Raw genomic sequence first — 20,981 nt, forward strand, 5'->3', positions numbered from 1 at the left:
CAGGAGTTGGCCGACCAGCACTTGCAGACTGCTTCTGCTTTGGACACTGCGCGGCAAGAAAGACTAAAGAAAACGGTGTTGGCTGCTTGTTTTATACCCCTGACGTCATGGAAGAGGAGACAGCAACCGAAGCAGGACCCAAGACTTTGAAATTCAGGCTGACTGAGGGCAACCTGCCAGCCGATTACCCAAATGTAATGACTGCAACAGTGAAACACGAAGAATATCACTGTGTTCCCCAGCCTGTGAGCTTTCTGAAGAAACTTCGAAATGAGAGGTAACTAGGAGTAAGCATAAAGACCACGGGAGGTCAAGCATAAACCAGTGGATCTCTGGGGGCTTCCCCAAGGGTGTTTCAGTGCAAAGAACTCACTGCATTTTGTGTTGGAAGCAGCAGCTAAGAGATCGCAGCAAGGCCAACCCCATATGAAGAAGATTTGCTCAACTACTGAAGGATTCTGAGACCACTCCTAAGGTATCAGGATAGTTCTGCTGAGCCTGTTCGCTAGAATGTTGGACCGTCCCGGGATGGTGTATTACCAACAGAAAACTGCCAGCGGAGATCGTCCATTCCCACACTCTCATGGCTTCTCGACAAAGGGGGCAAGATCTGGTTCCTCCTTGTTTGTTGATATACCAGACTACCGACATGTTGCCGGTCTGAAACACAACAGCCCCTAGAGGAAGATGAGCATGAAGGGTCCGCAACACCAGAAGAACTGCCCTCATCTCCAGGATGTTTATATGCAAACTGGTCTCAGATGGGAACCACGTGCCTTGGACTGTCCTGCCCAAGCAATGTCCCCTTCCCCAGCTGGGAGGCGTCCGTGGTCACCATGGTTTTAGGAAAGGATGGAAGAAAGGGGCATCCCCTGACGAGATCTGGGGAAAAAATCCACCACCGAAGAGAGTCCTTGCAAACCCAGAAGATATGGACTGGATGGGATAAAGATATATCTAACACAGACCAATGGACAGCAAGTGTCCCACTGTGCAAGAGGTAGCAGATTGAGTGTGGCTGCCATAGACTCCACCGCCCTGAGAACGGTCTCTGCTGCCTGAAGAACATACAAGACATGTACCCTAAGATTGTGAGCCCTTCTCTGGGGTGAGGTAAACCATTTTGATGGTATCCAAACAAGCCCCAATAAATTCTAGGGTGTGAACAGGGGCCAGTGTCGACTTGCTGAGACTGTGATGCCCAGTCTGTTTTGGTAACAATAGGAAATAGTCGCTGGCTCAACAAAGCAGATGCTTGGTGGGGGGCAGCAAGGAGCCAATCGTCCAGGTAAGGGAAGATCTGAATGCCCTGAAGCCACAGGTGAGCTGCTACAACTGCCATTACTTTGGTGAACATAGTGGGGGCTCTGGTGAGACTGAAGGGGAGGGCTCTGAAGTGATAATGGTTGGCCCCCAGCAGGAAGTGGAGAAACCTCAGAGCACCTGTCCATCTTGATTGGATGTGGTCGATTGACCTCCAGGATGCGCACTATCCTATCTCTGGCCTGCAGGTAGGGCAGGATAGATTGAAGAGTGGCCATCCAGAATTTTACCTTGGCTACTGACAGGTTCAAGGTGGATAGAACCAGAATGGGTCTTGGGTCCCCCCCCCCTCTTCTTTAGCACTAAAAAGAACCCAGAATAAATGCCTGAATGGAACTGGTCTCTGAGGACAGGTTGGATGAGTCGTTTTCTTAGCAGCTTTTCTATCTTTCGAACTACCTCCCTTTGTGTGGGTGGGACATCTGGGAGGAGATTCGGCGGGTGAGGTGGTTCATTTAACGAGATGCAACAACGTCTGGATATAATTTGCAACACCCAATGATCAGTTGTTACAGACTCCCATGCCGCTGGCCACTGCTTCCAGAGCTAAGCAGTCGGCCAGCCCCTCAGGGGTGCTGCGCGGGTCTGAGAATGGTTCTCAGAAACCCAAAGATTCTCAGACCCCCTCTGCCTCAAGGACGGTGTCTATCATATCCCCCCCTCTGCCTCTGGGGTAAGATGAGCCCAGAGTTTCTCGGAAAAACGCTCGAGACTTCCAGAACCACATCTTCATCCCTCGCCGATTCCTAGAAAAGGAGCTTTGAGATGGGGAGAAGCGGATCCTGATGGCAGGCAGCATCTTCCTGTCCTTCTCATTCTGGACCAAGGTCTCACGAACTGACTTCCCAAACAGGGAAGAACCATCATAGAAGGCATTTGCAAATGACGTCTTGAAGGGTTCAGAGAACTGGCAAAGCCGGAGCCAGGCATGGCGCCTCAGCAATGACATAACTGGCCTCCTTGGCGGCTCACTCTGTAGCATGGGAGAGAAGACGCAATGACATATTTGCTACCACCTTTAAGAGTGGCCATTCAAGTGACTAACATCTTCTTGCCCTCCGCCAAAATGGACTCCAGGGGTGACTCAGCGACCTCCTTGATCAAGCCTAGCTACAGTCGAATAACACGTGCCATATAGTTCAGCATCCCAATTCCCTAGATGGTCCACAGTCCTCCACTTCTGGTCAGGAGGATAGACTGTATAGCTCTCCTGCGCAAGTACTTTCTTCGTGGTGGTTGCCACTACCATAGCATCCACCAAGGACCCCTTACTCTAACAAGTTCTGTCTGGTGGGGGGCTAAGGACCTTATCAGGGTGCATGGGGACTGGTCCCACGGTGTCCGGTTCCTTCCATGCCAGAGATGTTATGAGGTCCACAAGCAGATCCACAGGAGGAGACACCAGAGAAGTAAATGGGCCTGTGCTGAATGCCTCGAGGAACACTGATTCATCAGAGGTCAGTTTTTGGGTGGACCAACCCACACTCTGGTGAAGGAGTTCCATGACATCTTCAAAGGAGACATCCTCTAGGGGGGGAAATCGGTGTAACCTTCCCCTTCCTCCAAGATGAGTCTTTGGTAAGGTACTCTGGGGAGGAGTCCAGGTGCCTCCTTTTGCATGCCCGTTTGCGAGGAACCTCCTCAGTGGGACTCTCTAGAAGGAGCTCACAAACCTCTTGCTGCACCCGCAGGGGAGTGTCCTGAGGCAAACCCTGTACAGGCTGTCCCTGAGAAGGCAAGAAGGTTGGGGCCATACCCAAAACAGAGGAAGTTGGGGAGGAGTCAGAGGACAAGATGGTCAGAGGTCTCGACAAACTCGAGAGAACCCTCTCCACTATGTCAAAGGCCTATGGGGAGCGGACTTCCTGAGAGGTAACAATAGGAGCCATCCTCCTCAGACGCGACAGGGGAGTTCGAGCAGATACTACAGGAGTCGAGATGCCGAGGGGAAGACTGCGCTCTGACAAACTCTGAGACAACAGCACCCCCTCGGATCAGACATCAAGGCTACAGGCTCTTAGAGCTGAGATCTGATCCGGACAGATCAGACGCACTCAAGGAAATGGCTGGCGTCGAGGTACAAGGTACCATCGACGCCGACCCCCCCAACCCAGAGAGTCTCGTCGGATCCAATGGCTCCAAAACCGAAGGTTGGATCGGAGACGGAGTTATTTGGAGTGAAGGTCTGCGAGCTCCCAGCTCCAGAGGGAGACTGGGCAGGCAAGACTCCCATCTGGATTTAGGCAAGGATGAACGTCATAATCCTATCCCTCTCCGCCTTGCTAAAGCTCCGGGTCGACTGGGAAGAGGATGCCACTGACACTGCCCAGGAGTGCCGATGAAAGGAAGCCTTAAGAGGAGACCGGGACACCTCCAGCTGGGGGGAGAACCTGGGAGAGTGGAGCTGGGATGTACTCGGTCTGGTGAAAGGCTTAGTTTTAGCAGGAGGCTCCGCCAGAAGCGAGCAGTCTGACGTCCACTCCCTAGGTTTATCTTTCTTGTGGTGTATCCCCTTCCCCAGGCCTCTTGGCAAGAGTTTGACTTCCAGAGGCCTGGGAAGGGAAGGAAGCAGTAGTAGTCGTAGTGGTGGCTGAAGCAGGGGGTGCAATCCCCGAAGAGGGAAGTAATCCCTTAAGGATCAGCTTTATCCCTCCTGTCCTTAAGGGATCACGGGTTGAATCCCGCACAAACTGGATAGGTGGTAAGCAAATGAGCAGCACCCAGGCAAACTACGCACAGTGCGTCTCCATCGGCTGGGGAGAGCTCATGGCCACACCCTGTGCACTTTCTAAACCCTGGTTTAGGGGTATCAGACATGCTCCTACCCTTAAACACAGACAGACGGACAGAGACAGACAGAGACAGACAGAGACAGACAGAGACAGACAGAGACAGACAGAGACAGACAGAGACAGACAGAGACAGACAGAGACAGACAGAGACAGACAGAGACAGACAGAGACAGACAGAGACAGACAGAGACAGACAGAGACAGAGACACAGAGAGACACACAGACAAGGACTAGGCCCAAGAGGGAAACAACAAACTTTTTTTTTTAAATATATATATCAAATGCCAAACGCAGGTAGGGAAGGTAGGATAGAGAGAGGGAGGGAAATTAGCATAGAAAAAAAGGAAAAAAGGGTGACTCAAAAAAGCAACTTACTTACCAAGAAAATTGCTTGGAGCTCAGACCACGATGCTTGCTGTTTCAGCTGCAAATGAGATCTGAAGGGAGAGAGGGAGGAGACATGGGGCATTATGGGTAAGGGGAGGAACTTGGAGCTCAGATCAAATGCTAATTATGTGGACTTGTTGGATCCGATTCGGATCCATAAACCCACAGGTTGAAGATTAAATGAAGTCAACTACTTCAGATACATAGTTAAGGTCCCATGAGAGTGGAGATTGTTTCCTGGGGGGCCTCAGGTGAAGAACTCCTTTGAGAAAAAGCTTAGTTGGTAGTCTGGATGCTATGGGGGGGGGGGGGTCCAGAGGAAGACATGCTGAAATAGACAAGTGGGTTTTAATGGAGGAATAGGCCAATTATGTCTGCAGGAGCTCACACGGGTAAGACAGAACTAGAGAAGTCTCATTAGCAAGAAGGTCCAACTTTCTTTTGTGACACCATATAGAAAATCTCTTCCACTTTGAAAGGTAAGATTTTCTTGTACTTGGTTTCCTGGCCTCCTGTGGGACAGTGAGCACATCCTCATTGTAAAGGTGTCTGAAAGGGATAAGAATTCTATCAGCCACAGGGTGAGGTGCAGTAACTGCCACTGTGGGTGCATTTGGGATCCCTTGTGCTGTGTGAGAAGGTCTACTCTGAGGGGTAACCTGTGGTGGCTGCCCTTGGATACTTGTATGAGTAGGGGAAGCCAATGCTGTCTTGGACAGTAGGGAGTCACCAACAAGATTTTTTGTCTGTCCTACTGGATTTTCAGCAGGACCTTCTGGACAAATGGGAAGGGGAGATGCATAGAGAAGCTTCCCCTTTCAAGAGATTAAGAAGGCATCTGTTGCCAATGTCCGAGGATGTGGTATCCTGGTGTAGAATCCAGGAAGTTGCCTGTAGATGGAGGAGGCAAACAGGTCTATTTGAGGTGTACCCCACCAGTGGACCAGATCCACGAAGGCATCCCTGTGAAGCATCCATTCGTGGTTTGTAATGGTTCTGTTTAGGCAGTCTACCTGGGAGTTGTGTAGAGAGGGAAAATAAGACAGTTTGCAGGGTCACTCCCTGTGAGGTGGCCAATTCCCATACTAGGGCAACTAGTCTGCAAAGTAAGAAAGACTTGGTCCCTCTCTGTTTGCTGAGATGCAACAGAACTGTGGTATTGTCTGTGAAACTCTTTAGTGGACCTTGCTGTAGATATGGTTGGAAGGCTTGAAGGGCCAGAAGAATTGCCCTCATCTCTCAATGATGTGTTCTTGTTTGTGTGGCTCTGGCCACAGGCCCTGCACTTTTTGATGGCCCAGGGTTGCTCCAAGTCTGAGGCATCTGTGTGCATGATCGGTGTGGGTAGGGGTGGTTGGAGGGGGAAGACCTGGATTGAGGGTCATTTGTGTCAACAACCACTGGGGATCTAGTTTGAGTCATGGTAGGAGGGGCAACGCTGTACTCCAAGGCATACGAGTGTTGGATCCAGACTGACTGAAGGTACCACTGCAACTTTCTCATATGAAGTCTTGCTAATGGTAATATGGGGATAGTGGCTACCATGTAGGCAGTAGACTGAAGTACTGCCTTGCTATCAATTCTGTTGACTGAAGGACCAGAAGTAGATGTTCTGTCAAATTTTCAACCTTTTGGAGGGGAAAGTAGGATTTCATTACATCTGTCAGAATTCTGCACCGCAAGAAGATCATGTCTTGAGTAGGTTCTAGGTGGGATTTTGGGTAATTTATCTGGAATCCCAGAGACTGGCAGAGGGAAACAACAAGGCGTATACGTGGCAGGACACTCCTTGTTGCCTGCCTGTATCAGCAGGTATCCAGATAAGGGAATATCTGGATTCCCTTTGTCCTGCAGAAGGCAATCACTGTAGGCACACATTTGGGGAAAAACCTGGATGCAGTGGAAAGCCCAAAGGGCAAGGCAGAGAATTGAAAGCGAGAAGGGCCAACCAAGAACCTCAGGTATTTTCTGAAAGTGGGCTTAATGGGGATGTGAAGATAGGCATCCTTTACATCTAAGGTGGCCATAAACCTCTAGGGGATAAGAAGGAGAAAAAGGGTTAGTATGGTCAACATCCTGAAGGTTGGAACATTTAGGAATAGGTTGAGATATGAGAGATCCAGAATTGGTCTCCAAGGACAGTCTTTTCTTGGAACCAGGAAAATCCTGGAGTAGAGACCTCTTCCTTTTGGCGTGAGGAGCACTGGTTCAATGGTGGCTTGAGCCAGCAGTGTTTGTAGCACTGGCTACAGGAGGTGTAGCTGTTTTGGAAGTTGTGGGATGCCTTTTTGCTCTGGGCGCATAAGCCAGGTCATGAAATACCCATTCTGAAGGACTGAAAGGACCCATCTGTCTGAGGCGATGGATGTCCATACTGGGAGGCAGTAAGAGAGGTGTACCGACAGAGGGAAAGAAGGAGGGGGTTGTAAGGGTGGCAGATAGATGCTACCTGCCCTGTCTTGAAAGGGCAGCCTCTGGCTAGAGGATGGTGTATCTCTAGATGGAGGGGGTGGCTTTCTGGTAGGTTTTCTAGACCTTAAGGGAGCAGCAGGGCGAGAATCTTTTCTAATACTGTGTTTTAGCTGGGTAGTTTCTTTGAAATTTAGGAATATGGGAGACTAGCAGGTGTTTCAAATTTTGCATTTCTTTCTCCTTTTGCTCAAGTGACAAACAAATCAGCCACTTCTGCACCAAACAAAGCCATGTTGTCCAGGGGGCATCAATCAGCTTTGCCCTGAAATCATCTGGAAGGGGCTGGAGGTGTAGCCAGGAGTACCTTTCGTAAGGCAGCTGTTGACCTTGCTGAGGATTCAGCAGCATCATAACTGCATTTTATTGACTGCCTGGTAACCTGGGAGATGAGTCTCCAGGAGTAATGAGGTATGCCATGTGCACCTGGCAGTTAGTAACCCTGAAGGACAGAGTGGCAAGAGGTGTAGATTTTCTTACCCAGACGCACAATGGTTTTGTCATCTTTGGCAGCAGGAATGACAATGGTGGTGGGTAAAAGTTTAGATGCCTTATCTGTAGAAATGGAGATGTTGCAGGGTGCTGGTGAACACTTGAGATACTTGGCAGTCTCAGGGACTTTATAAAGTCTATTGGGTCTGAGTAGAGCAGTTGGTTGAGAGGCATGATTTCGGGATGCTGAGAAGGTGGCATCCAGGAAGGCAGGTAGAACTGCGGGAATAGCAGACTGGCTTGGTGAATCCATCTGAATGTCATACCACCTTTTTTGGACCTCAAGTCATTTCAGAGGATTCCCACTTAGTGCTCTTTCATCTTCGAGATGGTTTCCCCAAAAGTCAAATCCTCAGCTGGGGAGTCAGGGTCAACAGATTCTTCCTCTGGGGAATGTTTGTGTGTGTGTACACAAACGCACACAGACACATATATACACACCAAAAAGTCCAGCACACAAAATAAATCTACAGATTCCAATTTCTTGCAGTAAACCCACATAAGGTTAAAAGTAACCAGCCAACCAAAGCAGACTGGTCTTGCCCACTGGTGTCATCAGTGCAGTAAGGAAACGCACCTCTTTCAGATTTAAATCCCATTCACTTAAAGCAACAGCATCTCTTAAAATTCAACTGCTCCATATAAAGAGTGTTTTCACTAAAATGCATACTAATTTATATACAAAATCCAACCAACATACATACTCCTACCAGTATTCACTCGAACCTGGCCTATACGTAAGCTCCCAAACTGATGATCCTTAGCTTCTTTACGATCCAATAATTGATGTGTAAATAAATTAGACATACGTTTAACCCTGATAACATCCAAAGCAACAAAAAAAGGTGTGTGCCAAGGCATGTTCAAGTTTACGCTTATATAATGCACTTCTAGGGCGCTTACAATTAAATACCACTAAGGTAAACCTCTATCCTGCTTTAAACACCCTAGAAGTTTGACCTACAAAGAATGCTTCACATTGGCAAACTGCCATGTAGACATCCATTCTGTAATGTATGTAATCAACTAACTGTATAAACCTTAGGAGTATTTAGTGATATGAAAGATTTGGTCCTGGAAACAATTCCTGGATCATAAGGAGAAGTTGAAATCTGCTAATTAACTGTTTTCTCCGGGTATGTAGTGGGCCAAAAGGTGTAGGCCCAAGGCTTGAGCTCTGTCCCAGACAGAGAGGCAGCACCAAGACAGGAGTACCCTATGCTTATGTACCACATTACTGTGGAGTTTTATCTTAAATCAGTGAAGTCCCCGTTTTCAAAGATCTTTGAAAGCTACAATGCACTTGAGAACAGCCATCATTTCCTTAGATTTGTGGATGGGTGTTTTTTTTTTTTGTTTTTAAAGCTTGTTTCTATCTCCCCTGAACTTGGAGAATGTTTGAGAATGTGCCAACCAGGGCAGGTCTGAGGCATCTGCGGTCAGGGTCTGGTTTGGATGAGGGGACCTGAATAGTGCCCCTTTTGGTTATATGCAAAGATCCACCACTGGAATTCTCTTTTCAAACACAGGAGTGGAATTTGCTAGATGACAGAATGGCTGTGTTCGTTCCCCACATTCTAGACATACCACTAGATCTTCCATATGCATAGCCTAGCTAGAGAGATCATACTACATGAGGCCACTTACCTTAACACTGAGGAATGCCCGTGCTGGAATTACTGAGAGAGAAAGAGCAGAATTAAAGCATTTTGTCAAGAAGGTGACGTTTTACCCTGGGAGGAAATCCCATTAAAGGTCTGTGCCTAGAAAGACCAGCTTTCGAGATGCAGAGAGGTTGGATTTGTTTTAGATTTAAGGTGAAACCTAGACGGTCAAAAATGCTCACAGTCAAGATTAGAAAAAAAAGGAGCTCCTCCACAGAATCTACTTTGATCAGGAAGCTGTCTACATAGGAAAAAACCTGAATGCCTTTTGTGCTACAGTATATTACTGGAATCGGGCATTTGGTGAACACTCGGAAAGCACTAGATAAGCCAAAGGGCAGAGCAGAGAATTGATAACTCCACCTGCCTTGAAAGCAAAGATGTTTCCTGTGGGACGATGCAACAGGAATATGTAGGTCAGCATCATTAACATACAAAGTGATTATGTAGGCCTGAAGAAAAAGCAGACAGAAGCTTTTGTACATTTAAGAGTTTTGAACTTTGGTACCAAAGGAAATTGGTTTAATCTTGAAAGGTCTAAGTTGGGTCTCCAAGCTTCCTCTTTTTGGAACAAGAGTCTTTTGGGGAAGTACCTTTTCTAAACAGCCTTGCTGTAACAGCAGACCTACTTGGGTAAGAGCTTTTTATACTTGACTGATGGAACAGATGAAATGTCTGCTGGCTTTGAAATAGAGGCAAGAGTGTGTGTAAACTTTTGACAACTTTTAGCAACCAATTGTCTTCGGTTATTTTAGTTCATTTGCTGTGACAGAAAGAAAAAGCCTTCTTTATGGATTTATGGTACTCCAAAAATGCAAGGTTTCTGGTTCATTTAAAGTTTTCTTATTAAGCATCTTACAAAAAGTCACCTTTATCTGCAATCCCAATACCACAATTGTAACAAACTTTAGCATACATAAATTTAAAAACATTCCACTTCTGCACAGAACTGTGCCTGTGTAACAACTTGAAATGCAAAGCCCACAAAACCTAGAAGTTCTAACTATAACCACTAAAGTAAACCTAGACTCAGCAGAAAACATGACTTGGTATGCCTAATTCTAACCATTACCAACATTTTCTTCACTCACGACATACCCACTTATCCTTTACTATTTCATCAATCTTGTGTACTACAATGACAGCTTAGTATTAATTATCTCAACTGTCATTTCCTTCCTTTGCTCCAACACCCGTTTTTCCCCTACAGCGTAGCACACCTCTCCCTACCTCATCATCCTTCAATCCCCTACCACCACAATCCCTTCAATTTCTCTGCAACCGACCCACCTCACTCTACCACACTTATCACCCCCTTAGAAGCACCGTCATCTCAATGCCTCCCCTACTACTGCTAACCACATTATCCTTTAGAGAAGACAGCAGAGCAACAGCAGGTAACAATATAGTGAAGGTACTCAAAGAAATTACATTTTACAGTTACAATTTCTGAAAAATGCCTGCATCATGTACTTCCATACATATATACACGCGCGCGCACACACAAACTACTGATCTATACGTGTAACTGCACTCTTTCTCAATCCATTCAGTCACACTGTAAAAGTTACTGTGTACATGGATTATTTTATCCCATGAATCCTGCTGAAAATAGGCCATTATCAATCAGATTGACTACGACAGACAAATGCAAATAAAGATACTAAAAGACAAAACAAATGGAAGTCCACAGGGGGAACCCGTTTTACACAAAAATATCCATTAGCAATCTTTCCAGGAATGCCATTTAGCCATCATTGCATATAAACACTGCCAATATACACAGCAATCCCAAATAGTATGCAGGCTAATGCCAGCAATACATTGATGCTAAAAAAGTGCTCATTAGTTCTCTGAGTAGCCATTCTGCACTGACTGATGGGGCACAAGAAACATGAACCCACCCTCCTGTCAAAGACTGCCACTTTCTACTGACACCAAACTACAAAGTGATACAGGTAACAGTTCACAGAAGCAAATGACAACTGAAACAGCGCAGGTTATTGTGATGTCACTTCTCTGGGCCAGTGATCAAGGAGTCTCAATCATCACTAACACTGGTAAGTGACATTCACTTGGAACAAAAATAGATACATACAGTATTTCCAGATGCAGCTCTCTGCACCAAGCATAATTTCACTTAAAAGCACACAGGAACACACTCACGTCCTACGGCTAAATTTTCTCTCTCTCTCCAAGCTCCAAATAAGAAACCACACTCAACACTAAGGCACTCTGGTGTCTCTGTTCCAAGTAGCTGACACACACACACCTGGGAAAGGCTGGCATAGACTTACCAGCTATGCCCAGAATAAAAGGTAGTACCCACTGCCACCAGCCAGCTGCTTTAAGGCTCTTACAAGAGTACCCTATTATACTGACTGAAATTAATACTAATACAAATGGTAGTGTTTGACCAATGAAGCAAGGTTTTCAGGAGTGGCCACCAACAAACTGAACCACAATCTAGCACCTGTGTGTCACCAAATAAATACAAGTAATCAAATGTTAAAATATTCTCTAAAAGGCCAGCCACATTAAAAAGTTTAAATATACTGCATAACAAATAATAAAACAACATGCAAATATTAAACATCTATTTACAATAAACACCAGAGTTTCAATCACATATAATATTAAAAGCACCAATGAAAAGATTCACACAAATACAGAAAATAGTTAACTAATCTCACTACATTTTCCTAACTGAGCTAAAGAATTACTATCCGCTAGTTCACTTACTAGAGAAGCAAGACAATGTAGGTGAGCGGTTGTTCTTTGTCATGTTTTAAAAACAGTCCTGAGACTGGTCTCATCTAGTATTAAACACATTTCAGAGCTAAACTGCAGAATTAAATCACATACATCTGGTCATCTGACTCTGTTTTCCACACTACTCCTTTTAATAGAAACTGAACCACAATTCAGCCCCTGTGTGTCTTAATACACATATGCAAAGTAAACTTGTGTACACTTACCATAAATGTAGATGTTCAAGTGTATTCACTGTTGCAGTCATTACATTTGGGTTATCCTGCTGGCAGGTTGCCCTCAGTCGGCCTGAATTCCAAAGTCTTGGGTCCTGCATCGGTTGCTGTCGCCTCTTCCCTAACGTCAGGTCGTCAGGGGTATAAAAGATGCAGCAGACGCCATTTTATTCAGTTTTTCTTGCCCCAGATGTCAGGTGCCCCCAAAAGGGTAGGCAAAAATTATGTAAATAAAACATACATGTGCCAAAATAAGCTTTACCTTCATCTATAAGCAAATACATGATGTAGGTTGTATAGATTAGAGAAGTAAAGATAAGTTCCAGCAAAAATGAGGGGGATGGCAGGTGGGTAACCTGGACTGCAACAGTGAATACACTCGAACATCTAGATTTATGGTAAGTGTACACAACTGTAATATGTTCTTAGTGTTTCACTGTTGCAAACATTACATTTAGGTTGAGTCCCAAAGCTACGGTTGGGGGGCTGGAGCTAAACAGCATTAGGAGCGGCTATAAGGCCCTGCAGAACTGCAGTGGCAAAGCCTGCCCTGGATTTAGAGTAAAGAGGCAGACTGTAATGTTTAGTAAAGGTATGCACTGAACTCCAAGTATCAGCCTCTAAAATGTCTTTGGTTGGTACTTCCCTGAGAAAGGCTGCAGAAGTGGCTGCAGCTCTGGTTGAATGTGGCCTAATGCCCTTGGGCACTGGTTTGCCATGCTGTGAGTAGCAGAAACGAATGCAGTGACCTATCCACTTGGAAACAGTCTGCTTGGAGATAGCCTTTCCTTGTGATGCTGCGGCATATGCCACTAGTAATTTCCTTGTGATGCTGCGGCATATGCCACTAGTAATTGTTCTTTCTGAAAACTTTAGTTTTGTCCGGGTAGAATCCCAAGTTGTCTGTGTATGTCCAAAGAATGCAGAATTCTCTCCCCCTTGTTCTGTGGATTTGGATAAAAAGTTGGCAAATGAATAGTTTGGTTAAGGGCTACGCTGGATACCACCTTAGGCATAAATGTAGGATTAGTTCTTAGAGACCGTGTCTGGATAAAAAATGATAAAGGGTTCCACAGCCATGACAGCCTGTGGCTCTGAAACTCGTCTTGCAGAAGTTATTGCTAGGAGCAGAGCTGTTTTCCAAGATAAGAACTTTATATCCGCAGTAACAGCTGGCTCAAAAGGAGGTAAGGTGAGTTTTTCCAAGACATAATTGAGGTCCCATGCAGGTATTGGCGTTCTCCTTGGAGGCCTTAAGTTTTTGGCTCCTCTGAGATACTGCCTTAATAAAGGATGAGAAAAGAGTGGTGGCTCTGTATTGTAATGAGCCGAAATGGCAGAGGCATAGATTTTAATTGATGAAAAAGATGGGCCTTTGTCCAGCATCTCAATTAAGTATTGCAAAATCTGAGGAATATTTGGGACGGCTGTGTCAGTTCCTTGAGCTTGGTTCCAAGCACAAAATCTCTTCCATTTCCCAGCATAGGATTTTCTAGTACTAGGCCTTCTGGCTTCTAAAATGACATCCATTACAGCTTTACTGAGAGGAGTGGTTTTGTATGGCTACATTATCCGCCATGCTGCCAGGTTTAAAGTCCTGAGTTGGCTGTGCAGAATCTGATTGTTTTGCTGGGACAGTAGATGAGGTATTTGAGGTAAGGTCCAGGCTGGGCACTGGGACAAGTTTCTTAAGATCGAGTACCAGTACTGGCGTGGCCAGTCTGGGGCAATCAAAATCATTTTTGGTTTCTCCTGCCTGACCTTTAGGAGTACCTTGGGGAGGAGAGGCAGTGGAGGAAAGGCATATACTGATAGGTTTGTCCAGTTGAAAGATAAGGCGTCCACTTTCCAAGCTTATCTGTGATAAGTCCTTGTGCAGAATCTTTTTAGTTGATTGTTTTGAGGGGAGGCAAAAAGATCTATGTCCGGGCGTCCCCATTCCTTTGTTATCATGCTGTAGACTTGTGGATCCAGGTGCCACTCGTGGGGATCCATGAGGTTTCTGCTTAGTTCGTCTGCCAGAGTATTTTCCTTTCCTGGCAGGAATTGTGTCTGCAGATGAACTTGGTAAGTCAATGCTGTGTCCCATTACAGCCATGGCTTGTCTGCACAGGGGATAAGAATGAGTGCCCCCCTGCTTATGTACCACATGACTGTGGTGATGTCTGTCTTTATCAGTAGTTGTCCCGGACAAAGTAGGTCCTTGAACGCTGTCAGGGCATTTTGAACAGCTAGCATCTCTTTCTGATTGATATGTAGATGCTTCTGGTTTGTGGACCAGGTGCCCTGAATGCCTCTTCCTGCCATGTGTGCTCCCCCAGGCATACTCTGAAGCATCCGTCGTTAGGCTCTGCCTGGCTGGGGGTATTGAGAATGGCTGTCCCTTGTTTTGGTGACAAGCCTTTGTCCACCACTGAAACTCCTGTTGCAGGCAGGGGATTAGAGTAATCATTGTTTCCAGGCTGTGGCAATGTTGTCTAGACACTTTTTAGGTACCAATGAATTTTCCTCATATGCAGTCTTGCATATAGAATTAGTAAGATGCAGGATGCAATGAAGCCCAAAGCCTGCACAATTTTTCTTGCAGATAACTGGGCCTTTGTTGTCATTTACTTGAAATAAGTAGTCAGTTGCCTTTGTTTGTCTGGAGTGAGATAAGCCATCTGGGCAGTTGTATTTAAGCTTGCACCCAGGAATATTATCTCTTGAGAGGGTACTAGTTTTGATTTCTTTTTGTTGACTGTGTACCCTAGGCATGTTAAAAGTCTTTGCACAAACGTCAGATGCTGTAGTAGAATGTCCTTGTTCTCTGCTTGTATGAGACAGTCGTCCAAGTAAGGATATATTTGTATTCCTCTGTCTGCAGTAAGCAATTACTGGTGTGAGGCACTTTGTGAAGACCCTGGGCACAGTAGATAAGCCAAAGGGCAGTGCAGAGAATTGGTAATGCTTTGAGCCAGCCTTGAATCTGAGGTATCGTCTGCATGACTGTCTGATTGGGACATGCAGGTATGCCTCTTTTAGGTCTAAAGTCACGAGCCAAGCCTTGCTGCCCAGCATGGGCAGAAGCTGCTGTAAGGTCAACATCTTGAATTTTGGTATGTCCAGGAAAGTGTTTAGAAAAGATAGGTACAGTACTGGTCTCCATGCTTTGTCCTTTCTAGGTAACAAGAACTGTTCAGTAAAATCCTTGTCCCTGCTCTTGCTGTGGCACTTGTTGAATAGCCCTCAAGTCCATGAGAGCTGTGACTTGTTTTTGAGCCTCTGCCCTTTGATTTTTTGGCAGGTCTGGCAAACCGTTTCCCCTTGACAGAGTATGGAAATGAAACTTGTAGCCTTGTGACACTGTCTAGAACCCATTTGTCCTGGGTTATGATGTGCCAGTTTTGAGAAAAAAGTGCTAGTTTTCCCCCTAAGGGTGCTGCCAGAAGATAAGTGCTTGGTGCAGGCAGGGGGAAGTCATTGGGACTGTTTCTTATATGATTGTGCTTTGTCTTCTCCACCTTTGGACGTAGAAGCACTCCCACTGCTTAGGCCTGTAGGATCCTTGCGGCTGTGATCTGCCTCTAGGGCATCCAGATCTGCCACTTTGAGGTCTGTCTGAGACTGGAAAGGACCAATTCTTTGCAGGCCAGTGTCTGCTAAATTTAGGTGGCTGTACCTGTAAGAAATCCTTTACCATTTGCATAGATTTAGCTTTGTCTTCCATTTTCTTTAACACCTGTTCTGCCTTAACACCAAACAAGGTATCATGTTGTAAAGGAGCATCTAATAATTTTGATTTAACATGGTCAGGCAGATTTTGTTCCTTTAACCAAGCATGCCTCCTAATGACAAAACCCATAACAGCGGCCCTGCAGGAGGCCTCCAGAGAAACAAACCCACATTGCAAAGTATTCTTTCCAACTTGTTCAGCTGCATGCAATAAATCCTGCATTTCTTTGTTTTCTGAACATTCAGAATTTGCCATCATTTTCTGTTAAAGCAGTGTCATGATAAATTGCTGATATTTGAGCATATGAAACTGGCAATTTAAGGGCCTTATAGCCAAAGTAGCAGATGTATAAATCGTTTTTCCCCATCTATCCAGCGCCCTGGAATCCCTGTCAGAGGGGGTAGGGTTTTTTGCAGTAAAAGCCTTGGCCCATTTTAGACCCTGAGAAATAGTTTCTGGGTCTGCAGTAGGGTTTTTGAAAAGGAATTTATGAGAGTCAGGGACGCTGTAGTATCTGTCCGGCTTAACAGGAGCTGGAGGTAGTCAGGGGTCAGACTAGATTCAGAGAACAAATCTACAATGTCCAACACAAGTGGAATAGCTAGAGGCCTGTGTTGAAGTAGTAAAAGGAAGTCTCTGAGCCTTTTCTTAGATTATGAAAAATCTTGGCTCTCCCAGTGGAAGGGCTCCCTCAGTGTATGCAAGGTTTCCCCAAAAGAGTAGTCCTCAGGAGGAGAAGCTGAAGGAATTGATTCTTCAGCATCAGAATCCTCATAGGGAGGAAGAGAATATCCCTGATCAGAAAAGGAATCAGAAGAAATGGAAACCTGATCTGAAGATTTATAGTTTGTCTCTTGCCTAGGCCTCTTATCAGGAGGGGGATGGGAACCCCTGATCAAGGTAATTAAGTCTTTGGCCATTTTCAGCATCTGTTTTTTGGGCATGGAGGCAAGTCCTTGTGGCTGGAGAACTTGTTTCTTGGCCTTTAACGGTGTTTTAGTCCTTGTCTTTGAAGTCGGTTTGATATATAATTGTTTAGGTCTGAATACACACTCAGAAGCCGATGCCTGCTCAGCGGCTCCGGACCCATCTGAAGGATTAATTTCCGAGGCTCCAATATCATGAGTCTCCAGCAGCTTGGCCGACTCCACATGGGAGTCAGTAGCGGCCTGCGACTCTAAAGTAGCGGGCGTCAGGAGCTACGAAAGCGCTTCACTGAGAACCGGCGACTTGCTTAGGAGAAGCTTCGTCGTCTGTTTTGGACCTCGGTTGCCTGCCATTTTCTTTGTTTTTTGTGAACTCCGGTAGTCGGATGGCTATCTGACGACATTGTACAATTAAATCTTCGCCCAAAATAGCTTAATGCAAAATTGTACAGACGCGCAATAGTGCGTTGATTAAAACTAGCACAAAACCGACAACTAGCAACATCGTGGTCAAGGCCTAGGCAAGGAATACAGTAAGAATGAAATTCCTTATGAGGTATTTGCTTCCCACAAGAAATACAATTATTAACTTTTTCTGACATCGGTCTGGAACAAGAAAAAAGTTTCCCCAACGGGGTACTTGGCTTTTAATGAAGACTTCGGATCTGAAATTCAAACACGAACATTTCAGGTGTCGGCCGACCGGCACTTGCGAAATGCTTCTGCTTCGGGCACCGCGCGGCAAGAAAGGCTGAATAAAATGGCGGCGGCTGCATCTTTTATACCCCTGATGACCAGACGTCAGGGAAGAGGCGACAGCAACCGATGGAGGACCCAAGACTTTGGAATTCAGGCAGACTGAGGGCAACCTGCCAGCAGGATAACCCAAATGTAATGACTACAACAGTGAAACACGAAGAACATCTTTACTAAGATGTGTTAGTGCATCTGGAAACTATAAAACTATTTCAACCCCCCCCCCCCTTTCCAGGGTAGCAATTAGTTCACCCCTAAGTACAATACTGTAGGATTCTTTGTCCTGGTGTACACAGACATTTTGTGTCTGGCTGCAAACAGAAGAGTAAGATAAAATAGTTATGGCCTAAGCCCAGGTAATTTAACTTCAAAATATTTTTCAAAAGTTACCTACACTGAGATTAACCTCTTCTCTTCCAGGATCCTCTGTTAAAAAATATTCAACAGTTACAATACAGTCTGACATATAGGAATTTTTCTTCTCTGTCCTGTAGGACTCACTGTTGCTACATTTTTAACGCAAGCAGCTTTACAAATACATTTTCAACACAAGTACCCGTGCAAACCAGTTTGACATACAAATGACATACAATTCTTTACAAAACACCAGCTAGCTATACTGGCATATGTCACACCCACTGCCTTACTACTTCAGGCATAGCTCGCAATACCTCACATTAATCACAGCTAATAACATACTTCCAGCAGACGGCCATGCTACAAAAAGTAGTATCATACTGCCGTGTTCTTTAGAACTGAATGAAGTTTGGCATCCCCAATGCTTGTCACACTCATATTATGAACGTAGTACAGCAAAGATGATTATGACCAACATCCTCCCTTTCCATTAAACACCAAAAGGCTGGAAAATTACACTTTTTTTCAGCCAAATAAGGACAACAAAAACTTATTCTAGGCGCTTTTCCTCCTGCGCCTGCTGACCATTAAGCCACCCTCTATCAAAGCCTTTTTTTTCTCAGCAGTATAAAATCTCCAGACCTGCTTGGGTGACAGCTGTCCATATAGGATGGCACTCAAGAAAAGATTTGGGAGTTTGCAGTATTGCCACTATCATGGCTGGAGATTGAGAGTCCCTGAGGTGATTCAAGCAGCTAATACTCTCCTCCACCTATGGATACATCTTTCCAATAATATTTATTGAAGGTTACCACCAAGGAGTGGCTGAGTGAGCTATAGGCTGTTCCCAAGGTTCCCCCCTCCTAATAAAAAAGGCTGTATGTATCATCCCCTTCCCAGTACCCCCCCCCCCCCCAAGGCTTGCCACAGGTCCTCCTCTGCGGCATCAAATGCCAGAGTTCCTAAATGAACTCCGGTCACCTAGGCTAATTTAGGGATATGCCACCATCACTGGTTAAGACAGACAAAACTTCCTCTACAGTAAACTACTAGTCTACTGTGAATTGCAACATCAATTCAGAAAAAAAATGAAGCTAATTCAAATGTTAAGACACTGATTTATACCTTAACTGTGCATTATTCATAGCATTCATCTCCAGTCTCTACTTGTACTAATCACATTTTTTTGCTGTGTGCTAGAAGGCACAGTCAGCAATCACATCAACAAAAATGATTGAAAGACTGTACTCAAATGTAAAAGACACAAAATGGCATATTATGGGAAGCAACTTCCACAGACCACAACAGTTAACTAAAAAAAAAAAAAAAATACTGAATATTACATATGACATGTATCCAGAAAGAATAACTACACAAGCAAGGGTGGACTACCAAACTAAATGTCAGTAATAGGGCTCCTGAAAGGCTAGTGATACTGGTTAATATCCTTTATACTGTGCTATCACAACAGCAAATAACTAAATCAAGTGGTATACGTAGCATCCCAATAAAAAAAAAATAAAAAAATAAAAAATAAAGATGGCAGCCAGAAACTCATTTCCTATGCTCACTCAAGCACTGAAACACAAATCAACATCTGCGGATAAAAACTATGAAAAGTTAAGGCTGTACAAAAACAAATACAAGAAAACAAACCTGTGCAAGACACTTCGGACATCGCCAATCTCCCTTTGGTACATCTTGAAGTGGTGGAATAAGACAAAAGGTATGGTAACTATCATCACAGCCATCACATAACAAGAGACGGTCTTCATCACTGCCACTGCCACATACCAGGCACACATACAAGTCCACCTGTCATTAAAAGGACAGAAAAAAACATGAATATATGAAACTTTATCTAACACACTTAAAACGCATGTCCCTAAAAAACCTACACACAAAGCAAGCAAATATTTTACACAAATCAGATAACATTACCAGATACTGCATGATGCTGGTATTTCCTTAAATTTTTAGGGGCAAAAATTTCTGTAACAAACTCGCATTTCATTAATCTGTGCTATCACATTCAATGTGAATGTTACACTACTACCAAACTGTACATTTTTTCCCTAAAACTCTTACAAATGTCACCTGCATTCCACTTAAATGTCTTACGACTTCCTAGCAAGTTAATACATATTAAACTGACACACAAGAAATGTTTTCTAAAACAATTTTTAGTATGAAGTGAAATGATGATAGCTTAGTAAACACCTATGAACCTTATGACCACAAGAGCCTTTTTAGGCTTAGCCATGTATCTCAAACTTTTGACAAGTTCTGGTACCCTTGATAAGTGTAGGGAGGGATCAAGGAGATGAACCACTTACAGGTTTGCATGTGTCCATTAGAGGCAGAGGTGCCAAACCACGGATGACTTTCCTGCTCCTCATCCAATTGCCAAGTTACATTGGAAATGGATTAGGGAAACATTCTGCTTCACATGGATGAGGAGCCTGTTCAAGAAATGGCATAGTCTCTGGAATACAAACCCATTTCTCCAGCAGGTCCTATTTATACCACTGGCAAAGTATATGCTGATTTGTTTTCTGGATATGCAGAGGCCCAGCAGAGAGGGTCCAACAATGCCCTGTACGCCATGCACTGATCTGCCCTCAACAGCCTGTAGGAAAGAGAATACAAGGATACGGTCTTGAAGTGGGCTGCATAGGACATGTTATTTATGCGCTATATTCTTTTAGTGAAGAATCTCAGTGGACGTTAAATTTGTTGGATATGCCTGACTACATACATACCTAACCAGGCATAGCTATCTTCTGCACTTCCCTGGCTACAACCTCTAAAACTCAAAAGTTCGTAAGAGCTATTTTTTTCTTTTTGCAGTCTGAGATCTTCAGTTGTATTTTCAGTATTTCTGCCCCCAACCTTGTGGAGTATTTGCACCTACCCCCTTGATCATGCATTATACTCTTCAGTGTAGGCTATCATCCAAGTTCCCATACGGGTGATTTGTAGTCTTGCAGAATCTAGATAAAGAAAGCATTTTTCATTCGATGGCCTACCCCCCCCCCCCCCCATACCTCTTATGGCAATATTGACTCTTTAGTATGGTGCTGTTTGGTTCCCTTTAAAGGGGAAAAATGGAG

General features: G+C 44.8%; 1 protein-coding gene across 1 annotated transcript in view; it reads right to left on the reverse strand.

Moving 5' to 3' along the window:
- The window catches only part of KDM5B (lysine demethylase 5B), a 2,307,736-nt gene that overhangs the window by 1,538,977 nt on the left and 747,778 nt on the right, over nt 1-20,981 (reverse strand). The window contains exon 7 of the mRNA XM_044076151.1: nt 19,525-19,683. Within this exon, the coding sequence (XP_043932086.1) occupies nt 19,525-19,683 (159 nt within the window). The remainder of the gene's footprint in view (nt 1-19,524; nt 19,684-20,981) is intronic.

The sequence above is a fragment of the Protopterus annectens genome, chromosome 7.part0 (genome assembly GCF_019279795.1).
Source record: "Protopterus annectens isolate FY-2018-M chromosome 7.part0, PAN1.0, whole genome shotgun sequence".
Classification (NCBI taxonomy): domain Eukaryota; kingdom Metazoa; phylum Chordata; order Ceratodontiformes; family Protopteridae; genus Protopterus; species Protopterus annectens.